General features: G+C 49.2%; 2 protein-coding genes across 6 annotated transcripts in view; one reads left to right on the top strand and one right to left on the bottom strand.

The window, feature by feature from the left end:
- The window catches only part of LOC123768916 (Ankyrin repeat-rich membrane spanning), an 866,672-nt gene that overhangs the window by 466,861 nt on the left and 377,311 nt on the right, over positions 1-22,500 (top strand). The window contains exon 1 of one of the 5 annotated variants that reach the window (XM_069309132.1): positions 20,475-21,317. The exons of the other annotated variants lie outside the window; for them this stretch is intronic. Within the exon in view, the coding sequence (XP_069165233.1) occupies positions 20,766-21,317 (552 nt within the window). The 5' untranslated portion in view covers positions 20,475-20,765. Of the gene's footprint in view, positions 1-20,474; positions 21,318-22,500 lie in introns of those variants that run through there. 5 annotated transcript variants of the gene reach the window in all.
- On the bottom strand, positions 4,231-5,304 carry LOC138354674 (putative proline-rich protein 21). The gene has a single exon (XM_069309032.1). It carries the CDS (start codon positions 5,302-5,304, stop codon positions 4,231-4,233), a length of 1,074 nt encoding a protein of 357 aa, XP_069165133.1.

Raw genomic sequence — 22,500 nt, 5'->3', positions numbered from 1 at the left:
TGTGTGTGTGTGTGTGTGTGTGTGTGTGTGTGTGTGTGTGTGTGTGAAAAATACACTTAATAGTTAGTAACAGTTGATAGACAGTTGAGAGGCGGGCCGAAAGAGCCAGAGGTCAACCCCCGGCAGCACAACTAGGTGAGTCCACCCAGCAGCGGAGTGGTATGACACAATGACTCAGCAGTAAACACCTGGGTACGGTGAGTCTCTCACTCATGCCCATCTGTCTCATTCCTCACTCTCACTTCCTACTACCCTGGTTACCTTGAGGTTACCTTGTCTTGGTTTCGGGGCTTAGCGTTCCCGCGGCCCGGTCCCCGACCAGGCCACCTGGTTGCTGGACTGGTCAACCAGGGTTTTGGACGCAGCTGCTCGCAGCCTGACGAATGAATCACAGTCTGGTTGATCAGGTATTTTTTGGAGGTGTTTGTCAAGTTCTCCGTTGAACACTGTGAGGGGTCGGCCAGTTATGCCCCTTACCAACCCGTTCTCGCAAATTTAATAAGTCATTATTGACTTATTAAATATGTGCATAGGTGACATACTTAACATAATAGATACCCCTTAAAAAGATTCATAGAAAACACCGACCTTACCTAACCTACTTAGTATGTTAAGATAAGCATCTTATTGCTTCGTAATTACAATTATTACCTAACCTATAATAGGTATAGGTTAAGTAATAATTGTAATTACGAAGCAATAAGATGCTTATCTTAAGATACTAACAAGGTTAGGTAAGGTCGGTGTTTTCTATGAAGCTTTTTAAGGGTATCTATTATGTTTAGTATATCACCTATGCACGTAGTTAATAAGTCAATATTGACTTTACGAATTTGCGAGAACGGGTTGACTTACACAAGGGACATAACTTGTCCCTTACTACAGTTATGGCAGTAGTAAGGGACATATGTCCCTTACTACACAAGATCTATTTACCCCCATGTACTTCAACTTACATATATCCGAGCGGTCATCATGTATCCTACCTCTCTTTAGAATGTCCCGTAATATGTTTAATGTTTGTGATGTGTGTGTGTGTAATATATATATATATATATATATATATATATATATATATATATATATATATATATATATATATATATATATAACACGTTGTACTAAACGGGGTGAGAATAGCTTCAACTACCTCATACCTTTGTGTGTATATATACCTCAAGAAACCTATTTGAATATGAACCTCGCTTGATATTGCGGGCATTCCACGTTTATTATGCTACAACCCGTTCTCGCACTTTCGTACAGTCAATATTGACTTATTAAATAAGTGCATATGTGACATACTAATTGATTGTGACTATTTTAGTTTACCTTGAAAAGCTTCATAGAAAACACCGACCTTACCTAACCTTCTTAGTATGTTAAGATAAGCATCTTATTGCTTCGTAATTACAATTCGTACTTAATCTATTATAGTTATAGGTTGTATGCTACCTGGTAATTGGTTGTTGTCGTAGTATAGTAGTAGTATAGTAGTATAGTAGTAGTAGTATGTTGTTGTAATACTGGGGTTGTATGCTACCTGGTAATTCGTTCCGTAGATCACCAACATTGTTCCCTAATCAAAATTTACGCGAGTCCTTCCTACCCCGTCACTACTGGGGTCCTCGTAGCCTGGTGGATAGCGCGCAGGACTCGTGATTCTGTGGCGCGGGTTCGATTCCCGCACGAGGCAGAAACAAATGAGCTAAGTTTCTTTCACCCTGAATGCCCCTGTTACCTAGCAGTAAATAGGTACCTGGGAGTTAGTCAGCTGTCACAGGCTGCTTCCTGGGGGTGGAGGCCTGGTCGAGGACCGGGCCGCGGGGACACTAAAGCTCCGAAATCATCTCAAGATAACCTCAAGGTACCTGGGTGTTAGCCAGCTGTCACAGGCTGCTTCCTGGGGGTGGAGGCCTGGTCGAGGACCGGGCCGCGGGGACACTAAAGCCCCGAAATCATCTCAAGATAACCTCAAGAAGATACCCCACACAGTAGGACGCAGCAGCAGCAGCAAGACTTTGCGTCTAAAGAACCCAATAAAGCAGTTGTCACAACCTCAAAAATAACAACAGGTTGGATAACAAGATTCTTAACAAATTTCAATAACAATTTCGCAAGTCGCTACCATTTTCTAGTACGGTTATCTCGAGTTATCTTGAGATGATTTCGGGGCTTTTTAGTGTCCCCGCGGCCCGGTCCTTGACCAGGCCTCCACCCCCAGGAAGCAGTCCGTGACAGCTGACTAACACCCAGGTACCTATTTTACTGCTAGGTAACAGGGGCATAGGGTGAAAGAAACTCTGCCCATTGTTTCTCGCCGGCGCCTGGGATCGAACCCGGGACCACAGGATCACGAGTCCAGTGTGCTGTCCGCTCGGCCGACCGGCTCCCTATGTCAAAATACGTACAGTACGTCAAAATACGACGTGCTTAGGAGGGCTGACTGGTGTGAAGAGCAGAAGTTGCCCACCCCAGGAGTCCTGGGTCAGTGTGTGTATACTGTGGCCCACCCCAGGGGTCCTGGGTCAGTGTGTGTATACTGTGGCCCACCCCAGGGGTTCTGGGTCAGTGTGTGTATACTGTGGCCCACCCCAGGGGTCCTGGGTCAGTGTGTGTATACTGTGGCCCACCCCAGGAGTCCTGGGGGTGTGTACCTACTTGATTACCTGGTTGATGGGGTTCTGGGAGTTCTTCTACTCCCCAAGCCCGGCCCGAGGCCAGGCTTGACTTGTGAGAGTTTGGTCCACCAGGCTGTTGGTTGATACCTGGTTGATGGGGTTCTGGGAGTTGTTCTACTCCCCAAGCCCGGCCCGAGGCCAGGCTTGACTTGTGAGAGTTTGGTCCACCAGGCTGTTGGTTGATACCTGGTTGATGGGGTTCTGGGAGTTGTTCTACTCCCCAAGCCCGGCCCGAGGCCAGACTTGACTTGTGAGAGTTTGGTCCACCAGGCTGTTGGTTGATACCTGGTTGATGGGGTTCTGGGAGTTGTTCTACTCCCCAAGCCCGGCCCGAGGCCAGGCTTGACTTGTGAGAGTTTGGTCCACCAGGCTGTTGGTTGATACCTGGTTGATGGGGTTCTGGGAGTTGTTCTACTCCCCAAGCCCGGCCCGAGGCCAGGCTTGACTTGTGAGAGTTTGGTCCACCAGGCTGTTGGTTGATACCTGGTTGATGGGGTTCTGGGAGTTGTTCTACTCCCCAAGCCCGGCCCGAGGCCAGGCTTGACTTGTGAGAGTTTGGTCCACCAGGCTGTTGGTTGATACCTGGTTGATGGGGTTCTGGGAGTTGTTCTACTCCCCAAGCCCGGCCCAAGGCCAGGCTTGACTTGTGAGAGTTTGGTCCACCAGGCTGTTGCTTGGAGCCTGTAGAGCTTGGAGGAGCTTGGAGTAGAACAACTGCCGAAACCTTCTCCAGGTATACTCCAGGTATACTCCAGGTATACTCCAGGTATACTGGATTAACAAGCATTTAGCCTTGGTAAGGACGGGTTACATTTATCATGTAGACTCTTCTGGTGCTGGTGTCCTCAGTGTCCTGTAGACTCTCCTTGAAGTATTGTTCCAAATCTACCGTTGAGTATTTGAGGTAATTACTTCTATATCAGGTGGTGTGTGATTGGTCCGTGTGATTGGACAGTGATTGACAGTGATTAATGCGCACACGACCAGGTAGACAGGAAGCCTCATCACCTCACCTGGTCGGAGGTCCTCATAAAATTCTATTTAATTTCTACATACTGTATTTTTTGCGTATTCAAAATAAAACAAAAAATACACTAGGCGATAAATCATGAAATGATAATCTTTTTTTTTTATTAAATATAAGACGTGTAGTATCGAAAGAGGAACATAAAATACATATGTACAGTTACTGCTGCAATCAATCCACTACGGGCTCGCCATAGCCCGTGCTACCTAGAACTTTTTGTTCCAGGTAGCGAATCTTAAACAACAACAGCAGTTACTGCACACACACAAGAGAGGTGTAAATAAGTTTTTTGTAAAGGCAAAACTTGAGATGTAAAACTTGAGATGTAAAACTTGAGATGTAAAACTTGAGATGTAAAACTTGAGATGTAAAACTTGAGATGTAAAACTTGAGATGTAAAACTTGAGATGTAAAACTTGAGATGTAAAACTTGAGATGTAAAACTTGAGATGTAAAACTTGAGATGTAAAACTTGAGATGTAAAACTTGAGATGTAAAACTTGAGATGTAAAACTTGAGATGTTAAACTTGAGATGTAAAACCTGAGATGTAAAACTTGAGATGTAAAACTTGAGATGTAAAGCTTGAGATGTAAAACTTGAGATGTAAAACTTGAGATGTAAAACTTGAGATGTAAAACTTGAGATGTAAAGCTTGAGATGTAAAACTTGAGATGTAAAGCTTGAGATGTAAAGCTTGAGATGTAAAACTTGAGATGTAAAACTTGAGATGTAAAACTTGAGATGTAAAACTTGAGATGTAAAACTTGAGATGTAAAACTTGAGATGTAAAACTTGAGATGTAAAACTTGAGATGTAAAACTTGAGATGTAAAACTTGAGATGTAAAACTTGAGATGTAAAACTTGAGATGTAAAACTTGAGATGTAAAACTTGAGATGTAAAGCTTGAGATGTAAAACTTGAGATGTAAAGCTTGAGATGTAAAACTTGAGATGTAAAACTTGAGATGTAAAGCTTGAGATGTAAAACTTGAGATGTAAAACTTGAGATGTAAAACTTGAGATGTAAAACTTGAGATGTAAAACTTGAGATGTAAAGCTTGAGATGTAAAACTTGAGATGTAAAACTTGAGATGTAAAACTTGAGATGTAAAACTTGAGATGTAAAACTTGAGATGTAAAACTTGAGATGTAAAACTTGAGATGTAAAACTTGAGATGTAAAACTTGAGATGTAAAACTTGAGATGTAAAACTTGAGATGTAAAACTTGAGATGTAAAACTTGAGATGTAAAACTTGAGATGTAAAACTTGAGATGTAAAACTTGAGATGTAAAGCTTGAGATGTAAAACTTGAGATGTAAAACTTGAGATGTAAAACTTGAGATGTAAAACTTGAGATGTAAAACTTGAGATGTAAAACTTGAGATGTAAAGCTTGAGATGTAAAACTTGAGATGTAAAACTTGAGATGTAAAACTTGAGATGTAAAACTTGAGATGTAAAACTTGAGATGTAAAACTTGAGATGTAAAACTTGAGATGTAAAACTTGAGATGTAAAACTTGAGATGTAAAACTTGAGATGTAGGAAAAAGAACTTGAGAGATCCCGCTGTGTACACACACCAGAAAGGGCATAGTTGAGTGATGGGTGGCACCAGATGTCTCCACACCTGCACTTACACCTGTCAGTGTTGTTGTCTTGTAGATTCAGCTACTTGGAACAAAAGTTGCAAGTAGCACGGGCTATGGCGAGCCCGTAGTGGACTTACCTGGCACAGGAGCGGGGCAAGTAGCACGGGCTATGGTGAGCCCGTAGTGGACTTACCTGGCACAGGAGCGGGGCAAGTAGCACGGGCTATGGTGAGCCCGTAGTGGACTTACCTGGCACAGGAGCGGGGCAAGTAGCACGGGCTATGGTGAGCCCGTAGTGGACTTACCTGGCACAGGAGCGGGGCAAGTAGCGCGGGCTATGGTGAGCCCGTAGTGGACTTACCTGGCACAGGAGCGGGGCAAGTAGCACGGGCTATGGTGAGCCCGTAGTGGACTTACCTGGCACAGGAGCGGGGCAAGTAGCACGGGCTATGGTGAGCCCGTAGTGGACTTACCTGGCACAGGAGCGGGGCAAGTAGCACGAGCTATGGTGAGCCCGTAGTGGACTTACCTGGCACAGGAGCGGGGCAAGTAGCGCGGGCTATGGTGAGCCCGTAGTGGACTTACCTGGCACAGGAGCGGGGCAAGTAGCACGGGCTATGGTGAGCCCGTAGTGGACTTACCTGGCACAGGAGCGGGGCAAGTAGCACGGGCTATGGTGAGCCCGTAGTGGACTTACCTGGCACAGGAGCGGGGCAAGTAGCACGAGCTATGGTGAGCCTGTAGTGGACTTACCTGGCACAGGAGCGGGGCAAGTAGCACGGACTATGGTGAGCCCGTAGTGGACTTACCTGGCACAGGAGCGGGGCAAGTAGCACGGGCTATGGTGAGCCCGTAGTGGACTTACCTGGCACAGGAGCGAGGCAAGTAGCACGAGCTATGGTGAGCCTGTAGTGGACTTACCTGGCACAGGAGCGGGGCAAGTAGCACGAGCTATGGTGAGCCTGTAGTGGACTTACCTGGCACAGGAGCGGGGCAAGTAGCACGAGCTATGGTGAGCCTGTAGTGGACTTACCTGGCACAGGAGCGGGGCAAGTAGCACGGGCTATGGTGAGCCCGTAGTGGACTTACCTGGCACAGGAGCGGGGCAAGTAGCACGGGCTATGGTGAGCCTGTAGTGGACTTACCTGGCACAGGAGCGGGGCAAGTAGCACGGGCTATGGTGAGCCCGTAGTGGACTTACCAGGCACAGGAGCGGGGCAAGTAGCACGGGCTATGGTGAGCCCGTAGTGGACTTACCTGGCACAGGAGCGGGGCAAGTAATACGGGCTACAGTAAGCCTGTAAAATGTTACTTGTCCATGTTGCTACTCTTTAAATGTTACCTGTGAAGGCTAGGTGTCCTCCGTGTTCCTGCTTCTCCCTCCTGCAGTCATTACCTCACATGACCAATGTTGACCAGACCACACACTAGAAGGTGAAGGGACGACGACGACGACGACGACGTTGTTTCGGTCCGTCCTGGACCATTCTCAAGTCGATTGATCGCACTTGAGATCGACTTGAGAATGGTCCAGGACGGACCGAAACGTCGTCGTCGTCCCTTCACCTTCTAGTGTTGTGGTCTGGTCAACATACTTCAGCCACGTTATTGTGACTCATCGCCTTACATGACCAAGCCTGCCGCCCTCTAATACTTATTAACTTTTGCAAATGCGAGTTATTTTTGTGTGTGCCGCACTGTATGGATTCAAACTTGGATTTAGAGATGTCAAAGTTTGTTAGACGGGATAAATGTGTACCGTTGATATCGTAATCCAGTTTGTCACACAGAGAACATATATGCAAAGATATCAACAGTCGCTGATCTATTAAATGCAAGTCTACCAAGCTAACATGAAATGGCTTGGGGACCATTCAAGCCAATTGGGGGACCATTCAAGCCAGCATGCATGGCTTGGGGGACCATTCAAGCCAGCATGCATGGCTTGGGGGACCATTCAAGCCAGCATGCATGGCTTGGGGGACCATTCAAGCCAGCATGCATGGCTTGGGGGACCATTCAAGCCAGCATGCATGCCTTGGGGGACCATTCAAGCCAGCATGCATGGCTTGGGGGACCATTCAAGCCAGCATGCATGGCTTGGGGGACCATTCAAGCCAACATGAATGGCTTGGGGGACCATTCAAGCCAACATGAATGGCTTGGGGGACCATTCAAGCCAGCATGCATGCCTTGGGGGACCATTCAAGCCAGCATGCATGGCTTGGGGGACCATTCAAGCCAGCATGCATGGCTTGGGGGACCATTCAAGCCAACATGAATGGCTTGGGGGACCATTCAAGCCAACATGAATGGCTTGGGGGACCATTCAAGCCAACATGAATGGCTTGGGGGACCATTCAAGCCAACATGAATGGCTTGGGGGACCATTCAAGCCAACATTCATAGCTTGGGGGACCATTCAAGCCAACATTCATAGCTTGGGGGACCATTCAAGCCAACATGCATGGCTTGGGGGGACCATTCAAGCCAACATGCATGGCTTGGGGGACCATTCAAGCCAACATGCATGGCTTGGGGGACCATTCAAGCCAACATTCATAGCTTGGGGGACCATTCAAGCCAACATGCATGGCTTGGGGGACCATTCAAGCCAACATGCATGGCTTGGGGGACCATTCAAGCCAACATTCATAGCTTGGGGGACCATTCAAGCCAACATTCATAGCTTGGGGGACCATTCAAGCCAACATGAATGGCTTGGGGGACCATTCAAGCCAACATGCATGGCTTGGGGGACCATTCAAGCCAACATGCATGGCTTGGGGGACCATTCAAGCCAACATTCATAGCTTGGGGGACCATTCAAGCCAACATTCATAGCTTGGGGGACCATTCAAGCCAGCATGCATGGCTTGGGGGACCATTCAAGCCAACATTCATAGCTTGGGGGACCATTCAAGCCAACATGCATGGCTTGGGGGACCATTCAAGCCAACATGCATGGCTTGGGGGACCATTCAAGCCAACATTCATAGCTTGGGGGACCATTCAAGCCAACATTCATAGCTTGGGGGACCATTCAAGCCAGCATGCATGGCTTGGGGGACCATTCAAGCCAGCATGCATGGCTTGGGGGACCATTCAAGCCAACATGAATGGCTTGGGGGACCATTCAAGCCAACATGAATGGCTTGGGGGACCATTCAAGCCAACATGAATGGCTTGGGGGACCATTCAAGCCAACATTCATAGCTTGGGGGACCATTCAAGCCAACATTCATAGCTTGGGGGACCATTCAAGCCAACATGCATGGCTTGGGGGGACCATTCAAGCCAACATGCATGGCTTGGGGGACCATTCAAGCCAACATGCATGGCTTGGGGGACCATTCAAGCCAACATTCATAGCTTGGGGGACCATTCAAGCCAACATGCATGGCTTGGGGGACCATTCAAGCCAACATGCATGGCTTGGGGGACCATTCAAGCCAACATTCATAGCTTGGGGGACCATTCAAGCCAACATTCATAGCTTGGGGGACCATTCAAGCCAACATGAATGGCTTGGGGGACCATTCAAGCCAACATGCATGGCTTGGGGGACCATTCAAGCCAACATGCATGGCTTGGGGGACCATTCAAGCCAACATTCATAGCTTGGGGGACCATTCAAGCCAACATTCATAGCTTGGGGGACCATTCAAGCCAGCATGCATGGCTTGGGGGACCATTCAAGCCAACATTCATAGCTTGGGGGACCATTCAAGCCAACATGCATGGCTTGGGGGACCATTCAAGCCAACATGCATGGCTTGGGGGACCATTCAAGCCAACATTCATAGCTTGGGGGACCATTCAAGCCAACATTCATAGCTTGGGGGACCATTCAAGCCAGCATGCATGGCTTGGGGGACCATTCAAGCCAGCATGCATGGCTTGGGGGACCATTCAAGCCAACATGAATGGCTTGGGGGACCATTCAAGCCAGCATGCATGGCTTGGGGGACCATTCAAGCCAGCATGCATGGCTTGGGGGACCATTCAAGCCAGCATGCATGGCTTGGGGGACCATTCAAGCCAACATGAATGGCTTGGGGGACCATTCAAGCCAGCATGCATGGCTTGGGGGACCATTCAAGCCAGCATGCATGGCTTGGGGGACCATTCAAGCCAGCATGCATGGCTTGGGGGACCATTGAAGCTTGACGCACGCATATTACTCACGCGGCCCCAGCATGATAAAGTGATTTGATGAAATATCTGTGCCCAAAATAGTCACGAGCGCTGTCGGGTATTGGGGTTAAAAGTCAGACGACTTTCCAATATTTGTGGACATTCTGTGGCTGAGTGGATAGATTACTGGACATGCCAATGGGCATGGAGGCTCTGGCTGACCTGGTTCGAATCCTTCAGGGGGTCAAGAGTTTTCTGATTATGTATATATATAATCGACCCATCTTCCTGAAATGATAGCACTTATTTGGTACTTTAAACCAAATATAGTCCGGACAAAATCTATATGGCCTGGACACGTACGTGAGTGTGGGGAGGGGCGACCCCAACATGGTGGGGGGGAGGGGGTTATCTTGAGATGATTTCGGGGCTTTAGTGTCCCCGCGGCCCAGTCCTCGACCAGGCCTCCACCCCCAGGAAGCAGCCCGTGACAGCTGACTAACTCCCAGGTACCTATTTTACTGCTAGTTAACTGGGGCATAGGATGAAAGAAACTCTGCCCATTGTTTCTCGCCGGTGCCCGGGATCGAACCCAGGACCACAGGATCACAAGTCCAGTGTGCTATCCGCTCGGCCGACCGGCTCTCCAACCAAGGAGCTAAGTTGGGGGGGGGGCACCAACCCCCACACTACAGCTCTTATGCTTCCCTTCATATACAATGTCCATCAAGAGACACCTAGCTAAGGTATGCTTCAGGCAAGGAAGGAAGCGGCGACATTTGGGGTCAGTCTTGATGATGGACATCTTCAAGAGGAAACTAGACAGTTTCCTCCAAGGAGTGCCGGACCAACCGGGCTGTGGTGGGTATGTGGGCCTGCGGGCCGCTCCAAGCAACAGCCTGGTGGACCAAACTCTCACAAGTCAAGCCTGGCCTCGGGCCGGGCTTGGGGAGTAGAACAACTCCCAGAACCCCATCAACCAGGTATCAACCAACAGCCTGGTGGACCAAACTCTCACAAGTCAAGCCTGGCCTCGGGCCGGGCTTGGGGAGTAGAAGAACTCCCAGAACCCCATCAACCAGGTATCAACCAACAGCCTGGTGGACCAAACTCACACAAGTCAAGCCTGGCCTCGGGCCGGGCTTGGGGAGTAGAACAACTCCCAGAACCCCATCAACCAGGTATCAACCAACGGCTTGGTGGACCAAACTCTCACAAGTCAAGCCTGGCCTCGGGCCGGGCTTGGGGAGTAGAACAACTCCAAGAACCCCATCAACCAGGTATCAACCAACAGCCTGGTGGACCAAACTCTCTCAAGTCAAGCCTGGCCTCGGGCCGGGCTTGGGGAGTAGAACAACTCCCAGAACCCCATCAACCAGGTATCAACCAACAGCCTGGTGGACCAAACTCTCTCAAGTCAAGCCTGGCCTCGGGCCGGGCTTGAGGAGTACGAGGCCGGGCTTGGGGAGTAGAAGAACTCCCAGAACCCCATCAACCAGGTATCAACCAACAGCCTGGTGGACCAAACTCTCACAAGTCAAGCCTGGCCTCGGGCCGGGCTTGGGGAGTAGAACAACTCCCAGAACCCCATCAACCAGGTATCAACCAACCAGGTGGTCCACGACGGACTGAAACGTGCTAACAGCCATATACTGTCTGCTTACATTCAAAGGCTTATCTTCACTATAACTAAACCACATTTCTCGCCAAAAGTATACAAGATGTATAATATATACTTTTCAAGTCATGCATATACTTCCCTGACTTAAAGTCTGATTTCCCCAACAGGTGGTAACACGCAGCGATAGGTGAGTTACCCCCCTAAATCCCCTAGTGGGATTTAGTCACCCAGGGGATTATCAAGTGACCCAGACAGGGCATCGTTACACAAAGCAGCAGTTTATATACTCCATGACGTGCTAAAAACTACCCCAAAGGGAGAAAACCAGTTACTAGGTCTGGGGAACTTGAAGCATCGAAAAATTAACTGGGAAAGAATGATCTTGTCCAGAAAGAAAAACTTGAAGAGGACATTGCGAAGCGATAAGGAGAACTTTCCTGGCGGTGCTTGAGAGGACACAAGGAGTGAAAACTTCCCACTGCTTAGATCTGGCACTTGGCACCAGATGCCACAATCGGGTTATTCAGTCCCGTGCGTGGTTGTGTGAGCGTGTTTGTGTGCGTGAGTAATGTGCCTCTGTTGAGTGTTTACATTGCGTGCACCTGGTGGACGTAACGGTACACAACAGTGCCCTCTGACGCTACACAACAGTGCCCTCTGACGGTACTCAACAGTGCCCTCTGACGGTACACAACAGTGCCCCCTGACGCTACACAACAGTGCCCTCTGACGGTACACAACAGTGCCCTCTGACGGTACACAACAGTGCCCTCTGACGGTACACAACAGTGCCCTCTGACGGTACACAACAGTGCCCCCTGACGCTACACAAGTGCCCTCTGACGCTACACAAGTGCCCTCTGACGGTACACAACAGTGCCCTCTGACGCTACACAACAGTGCCCTCTGACGGTACACAACAGTGCCCTCTGACGGTACACAACAGTGCCCTCTGACGGTACACAACAGTGCCCTCTGCCGGTACACAACAGTGCCCCCTGACGCTACACAAGTGCCCTCTGACGGTACACAACAGTGCCCTCTGACGGTACACAACAGTGCCACGAATTTCATCCAGAATTTGGCACTGCTGATCGCCCTTGTTTAGCTGCGGGTGATTCATCAACTGAGTCTACGGGTGATTCATCAACTGAGTCTACGGGTGATTCATCAACTGAGTCTACGGGTGATTCATCAACCGAAGCTACGGGTGATTCATCAACTGAGGCTACGGGTGATTCATCAACCGAAGCTACGGGTGATTCATCAACTGAGGGGTGCTGACCACACCGACATAACACGCACCAAGCTACATACAGTGAGGAATGCGGATCATATATATGTGTGTGCTATACTCTTTAGAGCGGCCTGGGGGTGACCTTTGACCCTCCGAGTGGCTGTGCTAATGAGCTCAGACTCCTCCCTCCGCTGTGCACAGGGGTCAAGCAGGCACAGGCTTGACCTCCTGCTTGCACTACTTCTCACTCTCACCTACAGAGGTCAAGCATGCACAGTACCTGCCTCCTACTCTCAGGTACACAGGTGAAGCCTGTCAGAGGAGAGTGCATGTTGACAGCGTAGCCTACTCGTTCATCACACCCCATATACCCGTCCTCATCAACACAGCGACCCGTCCTCATCAACACAGCTGCCCGTCCTCATCAACAAATGCCAAATACTCATCAATCCACCCACCAGCGGTGTTAATGAATGACAAATACCTTACACGCGACTCACAGACGATAACGTAGGAATTTTTCTCAACAGGCGCTTCGTTCACGTCTCCTGTTCGAATCCCATCTCTCTAAATGCTTCATCCTCCCACTACAAATACCAATAATGCCTCCCAACCTCCTTAAAGGAAAGTATTTATGGTAACTACCTGGTGGAAAGTATCAATATGTAGTGATGGGCCACCAGAAAGTACCAATATGAGGTGATGGACCACCAGAAAGTACCAACATGTAGTGATGGACCACCAGAAAGTACCAATATGTAGTGATGGGCCACCAGAAAGTACCAATATGTAGTGATGGACCACCAGAAAGTACCAATATGTAGTGATGGACCACCAGAAAGTACCAATATGTAGTGATGGGCCACCAGAAAGTACCAATATGTAGTGATGGACCACCAGAAAGTACCAATATGTAGTGATGGGCCACCAGAAAGTACCAATATGTAGTGATGGACCACCAGAAAGTACCAACATGTAGTGATGGACCACCAGAAAGTACCAATATGTAGTGATGGACCACCAGAAAGTACCAATATGTAGTGATGGACCACCAGAAAGTACCAATATGTAGTGATGGGCCACCAGAAAGTACCAATATGTAGTGATGGACCACCAGAAAGTACCAATATGTAGTGATGGGCCACCAGAAAGTACCAATATGTAGTGATGGACCACCAGAAAGTACCAACATGTAGTGATGGACCACCAGAAAGTACCAATATGTAGTGATGGACCACCAGAAAGTACCAATATGTAGTGATGGACCACCAGAAAGTACCAATATGTAGTGATGGACCACCAGAAAGTACCAATATGTAGTGATGGACCACCAGAAAGTACCAATATGTAGTGATGGGCCACCAGAAAGTACCAATATGTAGTGATGGGCCACCAGAAAGTACCAATATGTAGTGATGGACCACCAGAAAGTACCAACATGTAGTGATGGACCACCAGAAAGTACCAACATGTAGTGATGGACCACCAGAAAGTACCAATATGTAGTGATGGACCACCAGAAAGTACCAATATGTAGTGATGGACCACCAGAAAGTACCAATATGTAGTGATGGACCACCAGAAAGTACCAATATGTAGTGATGGACCACCAGAAAGTACCAATATGTAGTGATGGGCCACCAGAAAGTACCAATATGTAGTGATGGACCACCAGAAAGTACCAATATGTAGTAATGGACCACCAGAAAGTACCAACATGTAGTGATGGACCACCAGAAAGTACCAACATGTAGTGATGGACCACCAGAAAGTACCAATATGTAGTGATGGACCACCAGAAAGTACCAATATGTAGTGATGGACCACCAGAAAGTACCAACATGTAGTGATGGACCACCAGAAAGTACCAACATGTAGTGATGGACCACCAGAAAGTACCAATATGTAGTGATGGACCACCAGAAAGTACCAATATGTAGTGATGGACCACCAGAAAGTACCAATATGTAGTGATGGACCACCAGAAAGTACCAATATGTAGTGATGGACCACCAGAAAGTACCAATATGTAGTGATGGACCACCAGAAAGTACCAATATGTAGTGATGGACCACCAGAAAGTACCAATATGTAGTGATGGACCACCAGAAAGTACCAATATGTAGTGATGGGCCACCAGAAAGTACCAATATGTAGTGATGGACCACCAGAAAGTACCAATATGTAGTGATGGACCACCAGAAAGTACCAATATGTAGTGATGGACCACCAGAAAGTACCAATATGTAGTGATGGGCCACCAGAAAGTACCAATATGTAGTGATGGACCACCAGAAAGTACCAATATGTAGTGATGGGCCACCAGAAAGTACCAATATGTAGTGATGGACCACCAGAAAGTACCAATATGTAGTGATGGACCACCAGAAAGTACCAATATGTAGTGATGGACCACCAGAAAGTACCAATATGTAGTGATGGGCCACCAGAAAGTACCAATATGTAGTGATGGACCACCAGAAAGTACAAATATGTAGTGATGGGCCACCAGAAAGTACCAATATGTAGTGATGGACCACCAGAAAGTACCAATATGTAGTGATGGACCACCAGAAAGTACCAATATGTAGTGATGGACCACCAGAAAGTACCAATATGTAGTGATGGACCACCAGAAAGTACCAATATGTAGTGATGGACCACCAGAAAGTACCAATATGTAGTGATGGACCACCAGAAAGTACCAATATGTAGTGATGGACCACCAGAAAGTACCAATATGTAGTGATGGACCACCAGAAAGTACCAATATGTAGTGATGGACCACCAGAAAGTACCAATATGTAGTGATGGACCACCAGAAAGTACCAATATGTAGTGATGGACCACCAGAAAGTACCAATATGTAGTGATGGACCACCAGAAAGTACCAATATGTAGTGATGGACCACCAGAAAGTACCAATATGTAGTGATGGACCACCAGAAAGTACCAATATGTAGTGATGGACCACCAGAAAGTACCAATATGTAGTGATGGGCCACCAGAAAGTACCAATATGTAGTGATGGACCACCAGAAAGTACCAATATGTAGTGATGGACCACCAGAAAGTACCAATATGTACTGATGGACCACCAGAAAGTACCAATATGTAGTGATGGACCACCAGAAAGTACCAATATGTAGTGATGGACCACCAGAAAGTACCAATATGTAGTGATGGACCACCAGAAAGTACCAATATGTAGTGATGGACCACCAGAAAGTACCAATATGTAGTGATGGACCACCAGAAAGTACCAATATGTAGTGATGGACCACCAGAAAGTACCAATATGTAGTGATGGACCACCAGAAAGTACCAATATGTAGTGATGGACCACCAGAAAGTACCAATATGTAGTGATGGACCACCAGAAAGTACCAATATGTAGTGATGGACCACCAGAAAGTACCAATATATAGTGATGGACCACCAGAAAGTACCAACATGCAGTGTTGGACCACCAGAAAGTACCAATATGTAGTGATGGACCACCAGAAAGTACCAATATGTAGTGATGGACCACCAGAAAGTACCTACCCTAGGAATATTTCAGGTTTTTTCCGTACTATAAAATAACAAATACATGCATACACCTTGAGGGCCTCGCGGCTAAGTGGACAGCACTCTGGGGTCGTAATCCTAAGACTCCGAGTTCGATTCCCCGGCAGAGGCAGAAACAAATGGGCAGAGTTTCTTTCACCCTGAATGCCCCTGTTACCTAGCAGTAAAATAGGTACCTGGGAGTTAGTCAGCTGTCACGGGCTGCTTCCTGGTATGTGTGTGTGGTGTGGGGAAAAAAATTGTAATTAATAACAGTTGACAGTTGAGAGGCGGGCCGAAAGAGCAGAGCTCAATCCCCGCAAGCACAACTAGGTGAATACAACTAGGTGAATACAACTAGGTGAATACAACTTGGCGAATACAACTTGGCGAATACAACTAGGCGAATACAACTAGGCGAATACAACTAGGCGAATACAACTAGGTGAATACAACAGCATGTGTATCGAGTCAAGATTATGTACTCTTGTCAAGGAGAGAGAGAACTTGAGGCGAGTACAACTTGAGACGAGTACAACTTGAGACGAGTACAACTTGAGACGAGTACAACTTGAGACGAGTACAACTTGAGGCGAGTACAACTTGAGACGAGTACAACTTGAGACGAGTACAACTTGAGACGAGTACAACTTGAGACGAGTACAACTTGAGGCGAGTACAACTTGAGACGAGTACAACTTGAGACGGGTACAACTTGAGACGAGTACAACTTGAGACGAGTACAACTTGAGACGAGTACAACTTGAGGCGAGTACAACTTGAGGCGAGTACAACTTGAGACGAGTACAACTTGAGACGAGTACAACTTGAGACGAGTACAACTTGAGGCGAGTACAATTTGAGACGAGTACAACTTGAGACGAGTACAACTTGAGACGAGTACAACTTGAGACGAGTACAACTTGAGGCGAGTACAACTTGAGACGAGTACAACTTGAGACGGGTACAACTTGAGACGAGTACAACTTGAGACGAGTACAACTTGAGACGAGTACAACTTGAGACGAGTACAACTTGAGACGGGTACAACTTGAGACGAGTACAACTTGAGACGAGTACAACTTGAGACGAGTACAACTTGAGACGGGTACAACTTGAGGCGAGTACAACTTGAGGCGAGTACAACTTGAGACGAGTACAACTTGAGGCGAGTACAACTTGAGGCGAGTACAACTTGAGACGGGTACAACTTGAGGCGAGTACAACTTGAGACGGGTACAACTTGAGACGAGTACAACTTGAGACGAGTACAACTTGAGGCGAGTACAACTTGAGGCGAGTACAACTTGAGACGAGTACAACTTGAGGCGTGTGCAACTTGAGGCGAGTACAGCTTGAGCTGAGTACAACTTGAGACGAGTACAACTTGAGACGGGTACAACTTGAGACGAGTACATAAGAGTGACACTTGAGCAGGCCACACTCCCCCCTCCCCCCCCCCACCCCCCCACCTCTCACCTGCCTCTCTAAAACTGCCTCTCGGACCAGTGACCTTCTCCCTGATGTCTCCCTCCACCCCCCTCCCAACCTGACTGTCGCTCGTGGGGTCACAGGATCAATTCATGCACACGAATATGGGGGTTTAATCAGGTATAAGGATTCGTAAATGACGAATTAAAATCACCATTTACGCATATTCCAATTTACACACTATAAAAACAATCCAAGAATGTTGTTTGCAATGCGTTACTTTGCATTAAATTGTTGCTACCGTCATACAGAATTGTGCACCATGTTAGTACAGAGAATGTACAAATGTACAGAGAATGTACAGAGAGTGTACAAATGTACAGAGAATGTACAGAGAGTGTACAAATGTACAGAGAATGTACAGAGAATGTACAGAGAGTGTACAAATGTACAGAGAATGTACAAATGTACAGAGAATGTACAGAGAATGTACAGAGTGTGTTTACACAGGAGAGACGTGGTTCAAAAACATCGTTCTCAGACCCCATATTGTCACAGGTGCTCGGTCCAAGAGTCCTGGTTTGGGCCCGGTCAAAGAGTCCTGGTTTGGGCCGGTCCAAGAGTCCTGGGTTGGGCCGGTCCAAGAGTCCTGGGTTTGGCCGGTCACAGAGTCCTGGGTTGGGCCGGTCCAAGAGTCCTGGGTTGGGCCGGTCCAAGAGTCCTGGGTTGGGCCGGTCAAAGAGTCCTGGGTTGGGCCGGTCAAAGAGTCCTGGGTTTGGCTGGTCAAAGAGTCCTGGGTTTGGCTGGTCAGAGTCCTGGGTTGGGCCGGTCAAAGAGTCCTGGGTTGGGCCGGTCAAAGAGTCCTGGGTTTGGCCGGTCAGAGAGTCCTGGGTTGGGTCGGTCAAAGAGTCCTGGGTTGGGCCGGTCAAAGAGTCCTGGGTTGGGCCGGTCAAAGAGTCCTGGGTTGGGCCGGTCAAAGAGTCCTGGGTTGGGCCGGTCAAAGAGTCCTGGGTTGGGCCGGTCAAAGAGTCCTGGGTTGGGCCGGTCAAAGAGTCCTGGGTTTGGCTGGTCAAAGAGTCCTGGGTTTGGCCGGTCAGGGAGTCCTGGGTTGGGGCCAGTCCAAGAGTCCCCGGGTTTGGGCCGGTCAAGGAGTCCCCGGGTTTGGGCCGGTCAAGGAGTCCCCGGGTTTGGGCCGGTCCAAGAGTCCCCGGGTTTGGGCCGGTCCAAGAGTCCCCGGGTTTGGGCCGGTCAAAGAGTCCCCGGGTTTGGGCCAGTCCAAGAGTCCCCGGGTTTGGGCCGGTCAAGGAGTCCCCGGGTTTGGGCCGGTCCAAGAGTCCCCGGGTTTGGGCCGGTCCAAGAGTCCCGGGTTTGGGCCGGTCAAAGAGTCCCGGGTTCACTCTCCAGGTCATGTGTGTTATCCAGCCCGTCCTAAGGTCCCCTAACGTCAAGAAAGTGTCGTACTAAAGTGCCCTTCTCCAAACCTACCAGAGGACCTAAAACAGAAAACGTGACAGTACGTCACTTTCGGCAGCCGCTTCCACCCTTGCCAAACACACGACTAAACACCGAGGTTCGAACGAGTTCTAAACACCTAACAAGTTGTAACAACCAATATAGCCAGTTGTAACCTAATACGTCATTAAAAACGTTACTTCAAGACGTAACAACTGCCGGCTATTACACGGGGTCCCGTTCTCCGGTCTTAGGTCTCCTAGTAACATAAATAGGGGAGGCTTGGGGTAGGGATTAAGGGATGGGGAGGCTTGGGGTAGGGGTGATGGGATGGGGAGGCTTGGGGTAGGGGGTAAAGGGATGGGGAGGCTTGGGGTAGGGGGTAAAGGGATGGGGAGGCTTGGGGTAGGGATTAAGGGATGGGGAGGCTTGGGGTAGGGGTGATGAGATGGGGAGGCTTGGGGTAGAGGGTAAAGGGATGGGGAGGCTTGGGGTAGGAGTGATGGGATGGGGAGGCTTGGGGTAGGGGGTAAAGAGATGGGGAGGCTTGGGGTAGGGGGGAGGAATGGGGAGGCTTGAGGCAGGGTATAAAGGAATGGGGAGGCTTGGGGTAGGGGTTAAGGGATGGGGAGGCTTGAGGCAGGGTATAAAGGAATGGGGAGGCTTGGGGTAGGGGTTAAGGGATGGGGAGGCTTGAGGCAGGGTATAAAGGAATGGGGAGTGAACTGCAGGCTATTTTCACGAGTCTTAAGGCGTGTAAGACTCAGGAATGGGCCGCAGGGTGGTGAAGGAACAGGGTGATGGGAGGGTGTAGGGATGGGGGAAGGGTGCAGGGTGATGGGAGGAGGGAAGGAGGGGATGGAGAGGGAGAGGGCCAGAGGCACCACCTCCGGAAGGTCAGCGGGGCGGGGCTGGCAGCATGGAGCTACTCACCTGGGCTCACTACACATACCCCCAACACTCCTGCTCTCGCAGTCGACACACCTATACTGTCTCCCCCGTCGCCGCCACACACCTGCAGGCGAGGGTGCAGGTGTCTACCGCTGCATATAGGTGGCAACAAACCTACACACTCCCACACAGCACCTCGGCGACGCCATCTCACCCACGACGCCATACTGGGAATCCTACCTCTTGGAACACGCGTCTAATTAGTGCGTCTCTCGTCTTCTAGTGATATCGTTCCATATATACATGCCGGTGATATCGCGACTGGAAAGATAGCACAGTAAACACGAGGCTATCGTCAAGAACGGGGCCTCAGTGATGTTATAAAGCCAAACTCTGATTTGATAGTGTTAAAAATGGGCTCGGAGCAGAGGAAGTGTGTGCGTGTGTGTGTTGATAACGCTGGTACTGCGTGCGTGTGAGTGCACCGCAGTGTCTGGAGTGCGTGTGCTCCCTCCTGGCACCACGGTGAGTGCCTGCGTCGCCGACAGTAAGGGCCACCTTGACCAGTAACGAGGCCTTACCGCCTTCAGTGATAGTGTTAACTAGTGTGTTACTTAACTAGTGTGTTAACTAGTGTTAACAAGTATTAACTAGTGTGTGTTTGTGTATCGCAAGCGGCTTGGACCACTAGTGTGACCCTGACCTGTTGGTCTGGACCACTAGTGTGACCCTGACCCGTTGGTCTGGACCACTAGTGTGACCCTGACCCGTTGGTCTGGACCACTAGTGTGACCCTGACCCGTTGGTCTGGACCACTAGTGTGACCCTGACCCGTTGGTCTGGACCACTAGTGTGACCCTGACCTGTTGGTCTGGACCACTAGTGTGACCCTGACCCGTTGGTCTGGACCACTAGTGTGACCCTGACCCGTTGGTCTGGACCACTAGTGTGGCCCTGACCCGTTGGTCTGGACCACTAGTGTGGCCCTGACCTGTTGGTCTGGACCACTAGTGTGACCCTTGACCTGTTTGACCCTATCTGGTGTTAGGTCACTGACTGTTCTGTGATTACTGACTTTTAACTCATTTGGGAGTTGCTTCTGCTCGTGGATTCTTTTTGGGTAGTTCGCTGCTCAGCCCCTAAGACATGACGGGGGCGAAGGCACTTGCAGCGTCCCAGCAGAGGGCTGCCACCACCAGTGCCAGCACCAGTGCCAGCACCAGTGCCACCACCAGTACCGTGAGCAGTACTGACAACACAGCTACCTCCACCGATACTAACACTCCACACAGCATTACCAGTCCTACCACTACCAGTCCTACCACTACCAGTCCTACCACTACCAGTCCTACCACTACCAGTCCTACCACCACTACCACCACCTCCACCACCGGGACAGTAAGGCCGAGGAGGAGCGGCGCCATCCACACCCTCAATCCACCACTCCCCGAAATCTTCCAAATCCACCTCCGAGATGAGGAGCCCACGCCCAGCCCTGCGGCACCCCGCCACCATTTCGGCGCCACGCCCAGCCCCACGCCCAGCCCCGCCGCGCCTCGGCGCAACCTCGCCGCGCCTCCTAGCCCGATGCCCAGCCCCAGGCCCAGCCCCAGGGTCATGGCTGCCAACACTGTCAACCACATGAAGAGGAAAATATCCGAAGCCATCCAACTGAAGCCCGAAAACCTCATGTTCATGGTAAGCCTTAGTCTTTGTTTCGTATAGCAAGCCTTGACCTTCTCTGTGGCTAGCAGTAGGCTTCCTGTGGCTAGCAGTAGGCTTCCTGTGGCTAGCAGTAGGCTTCCTGTGGCTAGCAGTAGGCTTCCTGTGGCTAGCAGTAGGCTTCCTGTGGCTAGCAGTAGGCTTCCTGTGGCTAGCAGTAGGCTTCCTGTGGCTAGCAGTAGGCTTCTTGTGGCTAGCAGTAGGCTTCCTGTGGCTAGTGATCGTCGGCACCCTGGCGTCCCCAGGGGCTTCTGCTTCTATTGCACAATGACACTAGATTTTCTGCAATTACATAATAACGATACTTCATTACTCTCATAGGTCACAATAATGTTGGGGTGGCTTGAAGCACAATGATACCAGGGAGTAGCTGGCTAGTGAGACGCTTAATTTACACCCAGAGTTAGCTGCTGCCAGCTTACCGAGGGTGCTGAAAATCTTGCCGGGCTGTGGTATGTAGGTATGTGGTATGGCAGGTATGTGGGCCTGCGGGCCGCTCCAAGCAACAGCCTGGTGGACCAAACTCTCACAAGTCAAGCCTGGCCTCGGGCCGGGCTTGGGGAGTAGAACAACTCCCAGAACCCCATCAACCAGGTATCAACCAACAGCCTGGTGGACCAAACTCTCACAAGTCAAGCCTGGCCTCGGGCCGGGCTTGGGGAGTAGAACAACTCCCAGAACCCCATCAACCAGGTATCAACCAGGTAACCCTTGGATAACGAATTTTACTTTGGTGCATATCTGATGTCTGGTTCTTAGGGAAGCTAACATCTTGAGAATGACAAAGAACACATTAGATATATAGACACGGAATTAATTACAAAATGCGCTGCCAATATTTGAGACATGCTCTAGAACTATGCGACTCGTTCTTCAGGACATCTTAACAACCGGTAACGAGGAGCCTTGTTAGTGGCATCTGTCTTTTGATGGTAATAATATTAAGAGAAAAATATCAAAGTAATGGGTGTCATTACAGGGTTAAGGGGTGGTTGTTTGGTGTGATACAGAGTGGTTAAGACCGGGAGGAGAGAGAGGAGGAATGGTCTTCCCCTCACTGTACTAATGTGGGGTGCATGTGAGGCTCTTAATACGATTACGGAGCAAGAGCCTGTAACAGCTTTCTCCTTCAGCAACTCTCACTGTTAACATTATCACC

This window comes from Procambarus clarkii, chromosome 64 (assembly GCF_040958095.1).
Source record: "Procambarus clarkii isolate CNS0578487 chromosome 64, FALCON_Pclarkii_2.0, whole genome shotgun sequence".
Taxonomy (NCBI): Eukaryota; Metazoa; Arthropoda; class Malacostraca; order Decapoda; family Cambaridae; genus Procambarus; species Procambarus clarkii.
This window is presented reverse-complemented; position numbering and strand designations above follow the sequence as displayed.